The sequence below is a fragment of the Marmota marmota genome, unplaced genomic scaffold, assembly GCF_001458135.2.
Source record: "Marmota marmota marmota unplaced genomic scaffold, marMar, whole genome shotgun sequence".
Classification (NCBI taxonomy): Eukaryota; Metazoa; Chordata; class Mammalia; order Rodentia; family Sciuridae; genus Marmota; species Marmota marmota.
The window spans coordinates 4,013,397-4,029,456 of NW_026000079.1; the positions used below are offsets into that span (position 1 = coordinate 4,013,397).

General features: G+C 46.1%; 1 protein-coding gene across 1 annotated transcript; it reads left to right on the forward strand.

Annotated features, from left to right (window-relative positions):
• Positions 1 to 438: 438 nt before the first annotated feature.
• Positions 439 to 2,917, forward strand: S100a7 (S100 calcium binding protein A7). Its single transcript, XM_048814952.1, has 3 exons — positions 439 to 507; positions 1,176 to 1,332; positions 2,664 to 2,917. The coding sequence occupies exons 2-3, from the start codon at positions 1,192 to 1,194 to the stop codon at positions 2,820 to 2,822; spliced, it is 300 nt and encodes a 99-aa protein (XP_048670909.1). The 5' UTR covers positions 439 to 507; positions 1,176 to 1,191; the 3' UTR covers positions 2,823 to 2,917.
• The last annotated feature ends 13,143 nt before the right edge of the window (positions 2,918 to 16,060 follow it).

Genomic DNA, 16,060 nt, shown 5'->3' on the forward strand with positions numbered 1-16,060 from the left:
ATTGGGTTACCTGTCATGCAGGACATTCTCAGGGATTAAATGGGAGAAGCATTGGAAGCTCTCAGCACCCCACCTGGCATATGGTAATCTGACACTAATGGCAACCGCTTTGCATTATCAATAGTGAATGAAAGTTGGTTGAATGACTCATTGGGTACATAATGGGAGTCTCGGATTCCACTTGCAAAGCCCCAGCCGCTCTATCCCTGGGGCACAGCAGGCCTCTTCCCTCTTCCTCTGCCACTCCCTGCTATTCCAGCCCCATAAGATTAGGAAGGCAAGAGGGCTCCCATGGGGGCTGGGTTGGCAGGCACCTCTGAGCCCCAGGGCAGAGTCTTGGGTGTGAGTCTCCACCAAGAACAGGGTCATGCTGGGGCAGCTGAGGGAATAAGCCCCAGGCTCCCAGCCTTGGCCCAGCCCAGATCCAAGTACCATAAAAGGGGCATCTCTTCACCCTGGAGTACACCTCTCACCGTCTTCCTCCTGGTGCCTCTTCCTCGGGGTCTGGTGAGTCCCCGTTTGCCTCTTGCTTGTAGGTTTAGGCGCAGTGCCCTGGCCTGCTCTGCTCACAGCAGGAGACTCTCCCTGGGCGGCAGTCAGGGTGCCTGGACAGTCATCCCTCATCTGCATCCACCTAGGCCTCAGCAGCCTCTTCTGGACAATGAAGAACAGGCTGGGTATCTAGCTCCTTCTGTTCTGACTCCTGGTGGCTCTGTGACATCCCATCCTTCATCGAGAACCAGTGGGACAATGTCTTCCTAGGCAACTGAGGGCATGGCGAGTCTAGGTTCCCAGAACTGTCTCTACCCCTACAATCCTTTATCCTGTGGTTTGGGGGGCCCCTGGGTCAGGTCTCCTCAAGATGCTCAGAGGCACCGAGGGGCTCGGGGTCAGTCCTTGCCCCTAGAGCTGGGAGAAGGACAGTCCCATCCACCGTCTCTAGAGCAGATGCACCACTGCCCTTTGGGGATTGCATCCTGTGACCTTGATGGCACTTGCCAAAGCAGCTTCCACTCTGACAGGCTCTGGGGGGCTCTGCTGGTTGGGCCCAGAATGTGTCCAGGATAATTGTGTGTGAGTGGGGGGCCCTAGGACTGGCCCAGCCCCCTCCCCTTCTGTTTCCTACAGCCTCTCCTTGGAAGAGGACGCTGGGTGACTGCGTGTGTTTCCTGCAGCTTGTTGGAAGTCAGGATGGGTAACACGGAGGCCGAGAGGATGATGACGGGCTTGCTCCAACTCTACCACGAATACGCCCAGGACTTAGGTGCTATGGACAAAGCTGGCTTATCCAAGATGATGCAGGAGAATTTCCCCACCTTCCTGTCGGCCTGTGTGAGTAGGGACCTAAATGGGACGGGGTAGGAGGGGGGCAGGAGTGAGCAGCACTGTGGCCCTGCTGTGCCCCAGAGTGCCAGCTCACTGAGGGGCAGCCAAAGGACTGGGCTGACTGGCGTCTTGTACCTGGACCCAGCCTTTGGCAGGCCCATCCCCTTGAATCCAGACTGTGGTGGACAGAGTCCAAGATGGTGGTCGGAAGACCCAGCTTCCTGCGTAGACACTGCCATTTCCATGTCACACTGTCACAAATACCAGCCACCCATTCCCCTTAGTTACCTCAGACATCTCATGGCGACATGGGCACCTATTTCCCAGGGTTGTTATGAGCATTTAAATGGGCAAAACACGGAAAATACTTTGTGAAATGGAAAGAGGGGTAAGGCGGTAAACAATTGTAACCCAGGGGTGCTCTACCACTGAGCGACTTCCACAGCTGTTTTTTATTTTTTATTTTGAGACAGGGCCTCACTAAATTGTTGAGGCTGGCTCTGAACTTGCAATCCTCAGCCTCTTGAGCCACGGGGATTACAGGCTCTCTCTTTTGACTAGCAAACAGCCCCCCTTTTAGAGTACAGCTGCTCTTTCTGATAGCTTCTTTTCATGTACCCCTGGGAGTAGAAGTAACACATTAGAAATCAAGTGCCAAGTGAAATGAGGCACCCCTGAAACCTCTAGCCCTTGAATCTCACTCACTGTGGTGCCTAATCTCACTATTAAATTATTAGCACACACCAAACTCACTGCACAAAGAATTCAATAGGTTAAATCCCAGAGGTGAGACCCAAAGGGCCCTCAGAGTTGGCGACTTCTGATGGGAATGAATGTGGAGGCTGTTTTGAGGTCCAAGGGGTGTCAGCCAGGAAAAATGAAGGTGCCATATGCAAAGGCTGTGGCAGAACCTCCTGCCAACTCTGATTTCCTATGTATGTGCTCACTGGAGCCAAAGAATTGCCAGTTAAGAAGCTCGGAGTCAGAGGGAGTCTATAATACCAGCTACTCAGGAGGCCGGGGCAGGAGGATGGAAAGTCTGAGTACAACCTGGGCACCTTCGTGATGCCCTGTCTCAAAATAAAACAGGAAAAGGTTTGGGTATGTAGCTCAGTATGAAAGTGCCTCTGGGTTCAACCCCCAGTACCCAAACAAAACAACCACCACCCCAAACTCAGGCGAGTCCCCGGCTCTGTCCAGCACGGTCATCTCCCGTCCCTCCTGCAGTCCTTGCCCTGACCCGGCAGATGGCCCTCCCCCTCCATTCCCTCCTCTTCCTCCTGGTCCAGCCCAGGTTGTAACTTCTTTTTCTTTTGTTGGTGATCCTCTCTCCATAGGAAAGAAAGAGCCCGGATTTCTTAGAGAAGTTCTTTCAGAAGGAGGACGTGAACCATGATGAGAAGATCAGTTTTCCTGAGTTTCTCTCCAGTGTTGCGACAGTGGCCATGGATATGTACCCCGAGTCCCAAGGCCAGAAGCCCTGTTCCGAGGGCTAGAGACCCAGCCCTGCCCAGCCCCATCAGCCCCGTCAGCCCAGAGGTCCCCACTGAGGCCTGGGATCGGCAGACCCCAACCAATAAACTGCTGTCTCCGTTGCTCTCGGGGTTGGTGTTATTTGCCTCTTTCTCTTGGGTCAGGTATGTTGGTAACACCCTTGATGGGTTGTTTCGTGGTTTTAAAAAGTTCTATTTCCCCTTATAGCTAAGGTTTAGAAATCAAAGCACACGTGTGTGTGTGCATGCCCCCCCCACATCCCCACCCCCACAATTTTTGTGGTTTCCTTTGAAATTTTAACTTGCACACAATATAAGCTAGACTGGAGTCTACTCCTGAACAATATAAAGAATTCTCTTTGAGAGATTCTCCTACCAGTTTATATGCTATTATTTCTCCAGCCTTTTAGCTCTGTTATAAACTTCTCCCCTAATTAGGAATTATTATTATTATTATTATTATTTTTATTTTTTGATCCTGGGTATTGAACTCAGGGGCACTCGACCACTGAGCCACATCCCCAGCTCTGTTTTGTATTTTATTTAGAGACAGGGTCTCACTGAGTTGCTTAGTGCCTCCCTGTTGCTGAGGCTGGCTTTGAATTCTCGATCCTCCTGCCTCAGTCTCCCGAGCAGCTGGGATTACAGGCATGAGCCACAGCGCGCGGCATAGGGATTATTATTTTTGACTGATGCAAATACTTGGTTCCAGTTCCCCCCTGGTCTGCTGTTCCCATTCCTGACCACTCCCTTTGCCCTTCAGCTCTCCCTCCTAGGGTGATTTTCTTTTTCTCATAGTACTTGTGTTTGAAGCTTCTCAAGTGAGAACCTGTGGGGGGTTAGAACTCTCAGTTTTTGACTATCTCAAGGTGTCCTTTCACCATGTGAATCTTTAAAAAAATTACGAAGTTCTTTTTTTAAATACAGAAATAGAAAAAAATAATGTGATGATTCCTCACGTATCCATTGCCCAGTTTGATGATGGTCAATACACAACCAATCCTGTTTCATTTATAATTCCACCTACTCCCATCCCTAGTTATTTTGGAGCATAGTCCAGATTTGATATCATTTTATCGCTATTTCAATTTGTATTTCTAAAAGATAGGGACAACCTAAGAAACCCATAGCCACATTACTACTGTCACACCTAAATATCACGGATACTGTTTCTTTAACAAAACCAAACATCCAATCAGTGTTCACATCTCCAAATGTCAAGGAATTTTTTCCTAAGTTTTTTTTTTAACCTGAGATCAAATAAAATGCATACATTACAAATGGTGGATGGTTCTTGAAATCTTGAAAGGGTACACCTTCTACCTCAGTGTCTTCTTCTTCCCCATTATTTTTGTGGTTGTCATTGAAGAAAATGGGTCATTGGTCCCACATAATTTCCCAGACCCTCCATATCACCGATTGCATTCCTGTCTTGTCAGTTAACAGATTCCACCCCTTCTTTTAAAATTGGTAGTTAGGTCTACAGCTTTGATTTTATTCAGGGCTCATTTTTTTTTAAAAAAAATTATTTTTCAGTTATACATGACAGCAGAGTATATTTTGACATATCCTCCTTTACATGGAGTATAGCTTCCCATTCTTGTGGTTGTACGTGATGTGGAGTCACACTGGTTGTGTGTTCATATACAAACATACGAAAGTTATGTCTGATTCATTCTACCATCTTTCCCATTCCCATTCCTTCTCCCTTCCCTTCATTCCCCTGTTCAATCTGGTGAACCTCCGCTCCCCACCCCCATTGTGAGTCAGCATCTGCGTATCAGAGAGAACATTCAGCCTTTGTTTTGGGGGAGTGGCTTATTTCACTTAGCATGATAGCTTCCAGTTCCATCCAGTTACCAGCAAATGTCATAATTTCATTCTTCTTTATGGCTGAGTATCATTCCATTTGGTATATGTACCACATTTTCTTTATCCTTTCATCTGTTGAAGAGCACCTAGGTTGGTTCTGTAGTAGCTTAGCTATTGTGAATTGAGCTGCTCTAAACATTGATGTGGCTGTGTCACTATATGCTGATTTTAAGTCCTTTGGGTATATGCTGGGGAGTGGGATAACTGGGTCAAATGATGGTTCCATTCCAAGTTTTCTGAGGAATCTCCATACTGCTATCCAGAGTGGTTGCACCAATTTTTAGTCCCACTAGCAACGTTATAAGTAAACCTTCCCCTCCCCCCCGCATTCTCACCAACATTTATTGTTGCTTGTATTCTTGATAATTGCCATTCTGATTAGAGTGAGATGGCATCTTAGTGTAGTTTTAATTTGCATTTGTCCAAATGCTAGAGATGTTGAACATTTTTTCATATATTTGTTGAATATATGAAGTGTAAAGTGTCTATTCAGTTCTTTTGCTCATTTATTGATTAGGTTATTATTATTATTATTATTATTTTTTGGTGTTAGGTTTTTGAGTTCTTTATATATCCTGGAGGTTAATACTCTATCTGAGGTGCAGTGAGAAAGGTTTTCTCCCAGTCTGAAGGCTCTTTCTTCCTGTTCTTGGTTGGTTCCTTTTCTGTGAAGAAGCTTTTTAGTTTGATATAATCTCAGGGCTTTCTTTCTTTCTTTTTTAAGCCAAGTTACTTTACACGTGGCTTTGTCTATTTGTGTCAAGAGTACATATTATCTATTTTTTTTTATCAGCCATGAATGATTATTGCCAGCACCAGGGGAGTAGTCTCCCTCTTCCTATCCCACTCTGACTTGTGCAGTTGAACTTGTCGGGAGAAGAAGGTGCTGACCTTGTTGACAGGTCACACTTTGTAAATTTGTGCTCTCTGTCAGCACCTGTTCTCTTGGGGTTTTTAATTTCATGTCTTTAAATAATAGCTATCTGCTTATGACTTCTCAATTATATTTTATCCAGAACGTCTCCCCTGAACTCCAGGCTAGTATGTCTAATTACCTATTTAAATGACTATTTAAGTAGGTGTTACCTATTTAAGTGCCTAATAGGTCTACCTAACTTGACACGCCTAATTCAAACTTGTTTCACCTGCAGTCTTTTATATCTCGTTTAATAGCAATTCCAAACTCCAGGTTGCTCAGTTCAAAAAAAATCCTTGGCATTATTTGTGATTTTCTCTTTACATTCAAAATCATATAAGATAATGCCTCTTTTAGCTCCCATGTGTTATGTGCTAGGGCTCAAGAGAATTCTACATAGTTGCATTGTTTGTGTTAAAAAAGCAGGTCTTATGGGGGAAGTTTACAAACTAAAGCACCGGGGAGAACAGAGGACACAGGTTCCACGGTTCTCTCCATTTTTCCCACACACGGCACATTAAGACATGAAATTTCATTGAATATGCTGGGTGTGTGGATATATCAACACTTTCTATAGCACAACTATAGCACCCTTGAAAATGGAAGAGTAAACAGACTTTTGGTGCCAGGCACTTGGAGTTAGGGTACCAGCTGTTCACAGGCATAGCCTGTTTGGCAGCTGTGACTCCCGGGGAACCTGGGAGCCATGAGTTGCACACTTACTTATTCTGTTGCGTTTGGTTTGCTTCTGCATTTCTGAGCTATAGTCTGGAATTGTATTTTTTGCCTGTCAAAATTTTAGAATGTTTATTTAATGAGGTTATTCTTTTTTTTTTTAAAGAGAGAGAGAGAGAGAAGAGAGAGAATTTTTTTAATATTTATTTTTCAGTTTTCGGCAGACACAACATCTTTGTTTGTATGTGGTGCTGAGGATCGAACCCGGGCCGCACGCATGCCAGGCGAGTGCGCTACCGCTTGAGCCACATCCTCAGCCCTAATGAGGTTATTCTTGAAGATGTCTGCCGCAGTCTGGCTGGGCACAAATCACGAGCCACTCAAGCAGGAACAAACTTTATTTCCAAACTCACATGAACGCCACCCACGAGGCCCTTCCTTGGAACACCACACACCCACGGGAACTCCCTCCACTGGAACTTCACCAACCAACACGAACTCCCCAGGAATCCCCGCCAGAACTCCAAAGTAGCCGGTGCCTGAGGCGGACAGCAGGGGTCTATATACAATTGAATATACAACCTATCTCAATCCAGCATCATCTTAATGGCTCGCCTCTCAACCATTACTTCTGGCAAAATGCCAGGGGCCATTCCGACTGGCTGTGGCTCTCAACATCTCCCCCCTTCTGTTTAATCAAACAGCAAGCATGTGGCTTAGGGACCGTGCCTGTCTTAGGTTGTCCAATAGTACATATGGTGCTTACCCGTCAGGATGAGCTGACCTCATAGTGTCAGCCTCCTATCTTAGGTTGGTACCACTGCAATTGGATCTTTGTTTTGCTTTCATTTTTAAAAGGATGTGTGTGTGTGTGTGTGTGTGTGTGTGTGTGTGTGTGTGTATATTTAAGATGTTGTTCCATCGTCTCTGGCTTCCATACTTCTGTTGAGAAGTCAAGCTGAAAGTGTTATTGGTGCTCCTTTGAAGGTAGTGTGTCCTTTGCCTTTTCTCTTCTTTGTCTTTGGTTATCTGGCATTTTACCATGGCTTGCTCGAGTGTGGTTTTCCTTGAATGTATCCTAATTGAAGTTCATAATGTTACTTGAATATGTTCCTTGGAAGTCTTTCTCATTTTTGGAAAATTTCAAGACCTTATATCTCCAAATATTGCTTTCCCCCAATCTCTTTTGCTTCTCTTACTTGTGTTCCATTTACCTATTTGAGCTACATCCCCCACCCTTTTTATTTTTATTTTGAGATAGGGTCCTACAAATTGCCAAGGCTGGCCTCAAACTTGCAATCCTCCTGCCTTAGCCTCCCTAGTTTGTGAGATTACAGGTGTGTCACTGTGCCTGGCCAGAGAGACTTTGTCTTTTTTCTTTTTTGTAGTGAGACTTTTAAATTACATCTCATATAAAAGTCTCAAGTGTCTTTGTGTTATTTTGCATCATTTTCTCAGTGTGATTCCAAGTGATTATTTTCTACCAATCTTCCATCACTAATTCTCTCTTCCCTGTGATTAATTTACTGTGAAGTCTGCCTGCTGCAGCCCTCATTCTAGTTCCCTTATTTTAATTCTGGAATTTTCAATAAAATTTTTATATTCTTTTAAATTTAACTTCTCTGGGAGAATTATTTATTTTCTCAGTTATTTTATTGAACACATTAATCACAGTTATTTTCTCAAGGATATGTTTTTATTAAAAAGTTAAGCTCTATGTTTGTGCCTTCCTTTACATCTGAAATAATTATATAAGCCCTTTAGGCAGTGGCTTTGATTCTGGGTTTTTGGAAGTTGTGCTAGTAGGTTCCACTGGAATATTGCCTCTCCCTGGGCACCGCCCCTGGGATAATGGCCCCTGCCTACGCATGTGCTGGACAGTTTGTCACAGTTAATTTTATTAATGTGGATGTTCAGTAACCAGGTCATCTGGGGGTTTCTTCCATTTTCTCTCTGTCTTCTGTCCCGGAGTAAATGGCATAAATAAATATATTGGTTGTAGTTGGACACAATACCTTTATTTGTTTNATTTAATCTATTTTTATGTGGTGCAGAGGATTGAACTCAGCACCTCACAGGTGCTAGGCAAGTGCCCTACCACCGAATTCCAACCCCAGCCCTCTGACACTCTTAAACAGATTATTTCTTGAATTTTATCCATCTTCCCTATATGTTTTATTGGGATAACTGGTCTGCTACTAAAATACACTGTAGTCAGGTGCAGACATTTTAGCAGTCATATTGAGCTACAAGGGTTCTTAGTTCTGCTAGAGAGAGAGCATTAGTCAGGCTAAGAGCACATGTAGCCTGTGTCCTACTTAAATATATATACTTCAAAGAAGTACTCACATAATCCATAAGGAACTCATGTAACAACATTCATCATAGCATTTGTGTTGGTAAGAAGTGGGAGGCAATCTTGGGGTACAGCATGTATCTGTGGGGGAGCTGTAGACAAAATATTGTGGCTTCACATTATAAATTAAATGCACGTTGGATATAATAATCTGAGAACAGCATGGATACAAGTTGTAGTTCCACTAAATTTCTTTAAAATTCTTTTGTTGGAGTGCATGAATTACAGACTCTTGTTCTTATACATGATTGTCACAGAAGTTGACTGGCTCATGTGAACTTCCTTAATGTATTTTGAAAAAATGCAAATGGAAAATGAAAGATTAAAAGATTGTCAAATAGCAAAAATGACACTGAGAAACCAAAGACTCAACAAGAAATTTGGAGTCTTAATACGAAATTGAGTATAATCAGAGACAGAATCATGCGCCCACGGAGAAGCAGCCAGCATTTAATCCAAAAATTTTGAGGTGGGGAGGAGAGGAGAGTCCTGGAACTTATCTCATGTTTGTCAAAACTCTTGTAAAATAGAAATTAAAACAACAACGAGATTTTATCTTACACTTAACTGAATGTATTTATTCTTTTAAAAAATCTTGATTTGTTCTTTTAGTTATACATGATAGTAGAATCTATTGAATATATTTATTCTTTGTGGCCCACCAATTCCTTTCCTGGGCAAGAATACTAAAGAAACCATCTCATAGATCTGGAAGGACACAGGCATGGGAATGCTTGTACAGAGTTCCTGCAGAGAAGGTTACAGGGTGCTGAGAGCGGTGGGGCATGCCTGTAAATTCAGCAGATTGGGAGGCTGAGGCAGAAGGATCACGAGTTCAAAGTCAGCTTCAGCAACTTAGCAAGAGTGTATCTCAAAATAAAAAATAAAACGGGCTGGGGATGTGGCTCAGTGGTTGAGTGCCTCTGCGTTTAATCGTGGTACCGGAAAGAAAAAGGGTGGGAAGAGGACACTATGATTCAGCACCAAGGACAGTAACACGCTGGTAAAGTTCATCTACCATGCAAATGTTACTGGGGTCCTGTGATACTGGGATTCCTTGGGATCTTTTGGATTCCCAGATCTTTCTCATGTTGGCTGTCATGTGAGTTAATTACAGAGATATTAATCATTCTTTCTCTTTAACACTAACATAATGCATAAATACTACTAAATTGCTCTTGATCAAGTGATTAATCTTGCTTTAGTATGTTTTAGAATGAAGGTTCAATTCTGATCAGGATGATTCTAAAACTTGTACCCTTAGGCTCATTCCTATAATTGTCTACTTTGAATCTCAAACAATATCTTGATTCCCTACCCTATTACTTGAAATTAAAAAAAAAAAAGTCTGGTGAGAAGCCAACTCAGTTTCCAGTTTGGTGACTGGTGCCCTGGGCCATGTCCTGGCTCCCCTCCCTCCTTACATCAGTTCTCTTCTGTAAGCCACGCTGGTGTGTTGGGAAGGACGTATTTCTCTTGACTTCCTGCCATAGCATGAACACCAATATCTCAGGACGTATGGGAATTGCAGGAGAGACATGTGGTCCTTGCCCTCAGGGAGATCTCCTCTCTGGGATGACATGGGTACATAAACCAAAAATCCATGATAGGCATGATGAACCCAACTGGCATAAACAGAAGAAGCATTCAGAGTGTGAACTATTCTCAGGACCACTAGACAAGTCCTCCTGGCAAGGGGATGAAGAAATATTTGTCAACACATTTCTTCCTGAATTTTATGTGTCGTTGCCAGGTGAAGGGAGCATTATAAGGCTAAACCTGAGCTGGAAAAAAGAAGGCAGGGCAAGCGCCGACCTTAGGATCATGGTGCTGGGTTAGGAGTCTTTGGTATGCTGGCAGTGAACTTCAAAGTCCAGTGACCTGCACATTTTTTGAGGGTCTTTTCTCCTGGGGGACCAGGAATTGAAACCTGGCTTTTAGTGGTTTCCATTTGTCTTTTAACATTTACTTATTTATTTATTTTTTCTTACTTTTTTATTGGTCACTTTTAGTTCCATTAATCTTTGGACCTGATTCTTGGGGTGCTTTCCTCTACCTCACAACCTGTCTATAGACCTGACACCAAAGGTTTGGCCCTTTTCTCTTGATGCTAATCCAATAATGAGGATAAGGTTTTGAGAAAAAGAAGTTTCATTGCTTTGCTAGAAAAGGGGGAGTCCGCACAGGGGAACCCTGCCCCAGAGACTGTGATTTCAACTTGTAAGGGGGAACAGTGGGCTTTTACAAAGGGGACCTCAAGGCCATGCCCCACCTGTGCCCTACCAGGAGTCATAACCTTGAGAGACAGTCCTGTGGCCAATGAGCTGAAGTACAAGTAGCTCAGCCTGGGACAGGAAGAGGATTAATCTTGCTTCCTCCATAGTCACTTAAAGAATAAGGCCCAGGGGTAGAGCAGCAAGGTTTGTATTCAAAGATGAAGTGGATTCCTGTTAGAGTCTGGAAGGTTTTAGATTCTGAACTGCTGTTAATACTAGATTTTTGACCAGGCTTTAGACAAATACATTTTAATAAAAAATGATTTACAGGGGCTGGGGTTGTGGCTCAGAGGTAGAGCGCTTGCCTAGCATGTGTGAGGCACTGGGTTTGATCCTCAGCACCACATAATATAAAATAAAGATATTGTGACCACCTATAACTACAAAATAAATATTAAAAAAATGATTCACAGTACCTGTGATGGGCTAGGGATGTTGTTATGTGCTGGAGTTCCTATGTGTCTAAGGTAGGTGATTTTCCTCCATAACTCAGGGTTGTACAGGAAGGCAGAGGGGAAAACTGTGATTTGGTTGCTAAAGTAGATTTGGGTTCAGGGGTGCATGTGAGGGAGACACCATTTCTTTTGGGTAGAGAGTTGGCAGTTCATTCTCTAAATGTCTAAGTAGAAGTTAAGGTTAAAGTTCAGTCTTGAAATTTGATGGTAATCAGGCAGATTAGACATTGCCATGTATTTTATGGGGAGGGAGCAATTGGAAAGATTGATATTGAGGCAAGCAATAAAGAGATATGTTGAGGGTGGGCAGTTGCAAATACTTAGAATAGTAGGAGCTAGGTTAATGGGGTTCCCAGAGTACTGGCTGGACAGGAGGCCAGACAGCATCTTTTGGAGACCCTGGTATGATGGTTCCAAGCAGCCCTGGTATAGGGGACAGAGGACAAATGGGGGAGATGGATTCAGGTTTGGAGATTTGCAGGGAAGCTCTGGCATAAAGGAAAGGGGCAAGGGAACTGAGATAAGGTGAGAGAGCAATTATTGTATGGTGGTTCTTGGGGAGGCAGGCTGCAGAGGGAGAGCCACAGGGGCTGATAAGGAACAAAAATGACATTTTAGGGAAGGCAGGATTTTGTGGTTTGCAAACAAGCAGAATAAGAATGAGGGAGGGAGCTGGGAGCAGTGGTGTGTACTGGTGACTGGAGAGGCTGAGGCTGGAGGATTGCAATGTTTGAGGCCAGCCTCAGCAAATTAGGGAGGCCTTAAGCAACTTCGTGAGACCCTGTCTCAAAATAAAAAGGGGTGGGGATGTAGCTCAGTGGGAAAACACCCCTGGGTTAAATCCCTAGGATCTACTTCCCACTCCCTACTCCAAAAAAAGAAAATGAAGAGGGAGTGGGGGTGAGAGGGAGAAGAAAGTAAGGGTCAAAGGTCAAATATTGGGATGTACCCCTGAGTAATGACAAGGCGAGGAATGTGGTCAGGAAACGATGCTCCTCATGTGGAGAGGAGGTGATGGTCTCTGAATAGAGGTGCTAAAGGAATGGTGTGAGCAGGGAGTGGACCAATCACCATGGACACAAATAACTCACTGCACAAGCTGCCCACAGGTGGGATACAAAGAGAATCTGCAAGACAGCCGCCTGATTCTCCCAGGAAGCCTGGTCTAACTAAGAAGTTCACGGTCCTGTGGCCAGGAGGGAGGGTAGGGCTGGTCGGACAGTCAATGTGACTGTCACGGAGGTGAAACTAACAGCAGCTGCTGGGGGCGTGGTCTGAAGGCAGCAGAGGAGGTGAGATGAGGCGGACCCTATGCTGTGGCCTCCCGGGGACACTGAACTTCTGGGTAGAGTCAGCCCTGTGCTAAGGCAGCCCCATGACCTGATGTTCTCCTGCATCCTCAGCCTCTGGCACAGTGCCTGCCCAGAGTGGGCGACCTGTAAACTCCTGTGCACTCACCTGCAGAGAGAGAGGCTGCAAGGTGTGAACCTGGCCTGACTCTCTGTCCCTGTCCTCGTCAGCCTTCCTACAGTGCTGCTGACCCAGGCTGGTCCCCTTCCTTGGGCCTGTGTGGGCTTCCAGACCACCCGGGGCTCCTCAAAAGCTGGAACTTTGCCCACCCTGGGCACCCGCGGATTGTCACTGCTGGCGTTTGACAAGCCATTACTGCGGGTCAGCTTAGCATCAGGTGGACTCTCTGTCACTTCTGTAAGGTCACCTATAGCCCATACACCCAGGTCAACAGCACCCAGACAAGGGCCCAGCCCTAGGGCCCAGCCCACAGGATAAGGCAGCAGTCCTGAGGGCCCTGCTGAGCCTCCCATTCATAGCAACAAGGACCCTTGGGTCCTGATGCCCTCTAAAGAGGTACTGGCCTCCCCTATGCCCTGGAGGAATAGATGGGGCAGGAGCAGGGTTGGGACAGGGGCATGGAGCCCAGCAAGAGAGAGATGTGGGCTCCTTCTCAGTGTAGTGTCTGAATAACTCTGATATCCGAGCTTTGACAAAGAAAAGCATCTCTGCCACCTGGCAGAAGGCTTTGGACCAACCTCCACCCTGGAGGCCGCCATGTTGGCTGCACTTAGGGGTCAGGAACAGAGGGGACACAAGGTCCTTTGAGAGAAGTGGCTCAGTGTTGCTGGAGGCCATCGGGAGGGACATTGCCGGGACATTCCTGGTTGAATCCCCTCAGGGAGATTCTCCAATAAAGTCAACCAAGAATTGGTGGTTTTAACAACGTAAGTAACCATGAAGAAATAAGTAATCAGTGAACGCGGTGAGTGTCCTGCAGGAGGAGACACTTTATTGTTCTTGGTGGTCTCTGGTGGTTCCTGGGCTGGGCTGGGATCGCTGCTTTTCCCCAGAGCAGGGTGATGCTCTGTTGTGATAGTCTGTGAGGATGTCCCCAAGCAAGGACAGAGCTCAGAACACTCAATCTTCTTCTCATTATTCTTGTCCTTTTTACTCACAGATAATGACCAAGAAATCTGTGCCCTTTTGGTCCTGTGAGGAATGAAACATACAAACAAGAAAAAGTCAGAAACAAGGACGTCATGGCTGGAAGGGCAGATGGGGACGGAGGGACAAGGGGCTAGGGCTGGTGTCTCTGAGGCTTTTGTGTGTGTGTGTGTGTGTGTGTGTATGCGTGTGTATGTTACTGGCGATTGAACCCAGAAGCACTCTACTGCTGAACTGCACCCTGAGTCATATTATTATTATTATTATTATTATTATTATTATTATTTATTATTATTTTATTTTGGAGACTAGGTCTTGCTAAGTTGCTGAGGTTGGCCTTGAACTTGGGATACCTAGGCCTCAGCCTTCTGAGTGACTGCCATGACAGATGGGCACCACCAGGCCTGGCTGCCTGGAGTCCTCTGTGGGGCTTCCCTGGCTAGGACATCACTGTGAAAGGCAGGGGTCAGGGTGGGCAGCCAGTTCTGCCCAGAGTGCTCCAATGAATGGACAGGGTGGGTAGGGGTGTCCGCCCCTGTCCCGTTTCCCCCATTTCCAGCCTGAATGAGAATTCACTCCCCGTCTACACCAGGGACTCAAAAGAGGCCTCATGCCTTGCTCTCCTCCTCCCCAGCCCTCCTCCCCGTCCTTCTTTCTCCCTTTGCAGTGCTGGGGATGGGACCCAGAGCCTCGTGCATTTTCTGCAACAAAACTTGTGTGTTCTGAGTTCCTTCTTCTTGGTACCGAGACTCTGGGTTACCTGCAACCCACGTTTTGTTTGTTTGTTTCAGGTCTGTTAATGAGCGTTGTCCATGGTAAAGGGGGGTGTTAATTTCTATTAACCACTGTGAGAACAGGACACCTGGGGGCCCGTCTTGACTCTCTGCAAACTCTGAATGAAACTGGAGGCTCCAGGTGTGAGTAGGAACGTGAGTGTCCTGAACAGTGGTGGAGGTCTTCTGCCTCCATCTTTGGAGTGAGAAAGAGGAACTGGTGAGAGTGGTTGGCCTCAGATGGTAATAAACCCCCGTGGAATTGCAAGCTCCACATTGCCTTGGCTCTTGAACTTCCTCATGCTGAGAATGGAAACTGAGACACTGTCCCCAAAGCCAGGTCGTGCCAGCAAGGGCTGAAAAAACAGGAACCGAGACATGTTCTCTGGGTAGCATCGCCTACCTAGATCCACATACGCACATCTCCTGTCCTTCATTCCTGTAAGTTGTAGCTGCTCCTTTAGGACCAGCGGACACAGACTCGCTGCTTCTCCCCAGTTTGGGCCAAACTGCCTCAAGTTCCTTTCCCATCGTTTGCTTATTTCTGATGCGGGCTTGTGACCGACTTCGGGGAGCCAGGATGGAGGCAGGTTCCTGCCTGGGCTGCTGGGAACAAGATCTAGACTAGACAGGAGGCCCTGGTTCTCCAGCTGTTGGATGGGGTGGAGTGGGGGCCTTTAGATTGTTCTTGTGGAGTGTCAGCCCTATGCTCCTCTCTTCCTTCTGGATTGCCAAGGCCTGACCCTGTTTAAAAAAAGACACTACCTGATAGCTGACGGATCCTCAGCTGGACTGGACTCCAAGTCAGAGAAGTTAAACAGTGCAGCTCTCAAACCCCAGCTCCTCCAAGAATCAGGAAATGGCCTTGAGGTGTCTGACAATAAACCAGCACTTCCCAATGCCTTTGGGAAGCTGTGTCGATGCCAGAGACTGGGTCTTATGCCCAGAGGGCCAATGGGCATTTCCCAGGATGCAATGGGAAGTGCTATAACTTGTCCCAAGCACAGAAGGCTGGACACAGGGCACTATCCCTAGATACGGCAAAGAGGAAGATGTTGACTGACTGGAGGAGGAGGTATCTCGGAGAGGAAGGACGAGTGACATGTGTGTGTCTGGACAAAGAGCAGCTTTATAAGTTGCGGTCTCATCAGGGTAGGACCCCCAGGGCCACCTCTGCCATCAGTTTTCTGGAACCCTGTACCGTTTCGATTGGGTGGGACACACCTGGACAGCTGTGCCCAGAATTTCCGGACAGTATCCCAGTGATCGGGGGCTGCACTTTCTGAAAGGCCTCACCTGGAGACTTCTCTTGTCCCCACTTGGTTTGGGACTGGGCGGCCACTGAGTATGTTGTAATAGAACAAGGGGTAGGGGAGAACCCTGGGTCTCTGGGCCCCTGGGCCCTGGGGAGCACTGTGGCTTGTGTTCTCACTCACCCACTCCTTCTACATGTTTGTGGAG

Excerpts from the sequence above, each read along its gene's own strand:
- S100a7 (XM_048814952.1), top strand. The coding sequence starts at position 1,192 with ATGGGTAACACGGAGGCCGAGAGGATGATGACGGGCTTGCTCCAACTC. Across the intron at positions 1,333-2,663 it reads CCACCTTCCTGTCGGCCTGT|GAAAGAAAGAGCCCGGATTT; the intron begins GTGAGTAGGGAC and ends CTCTCTCCATAG.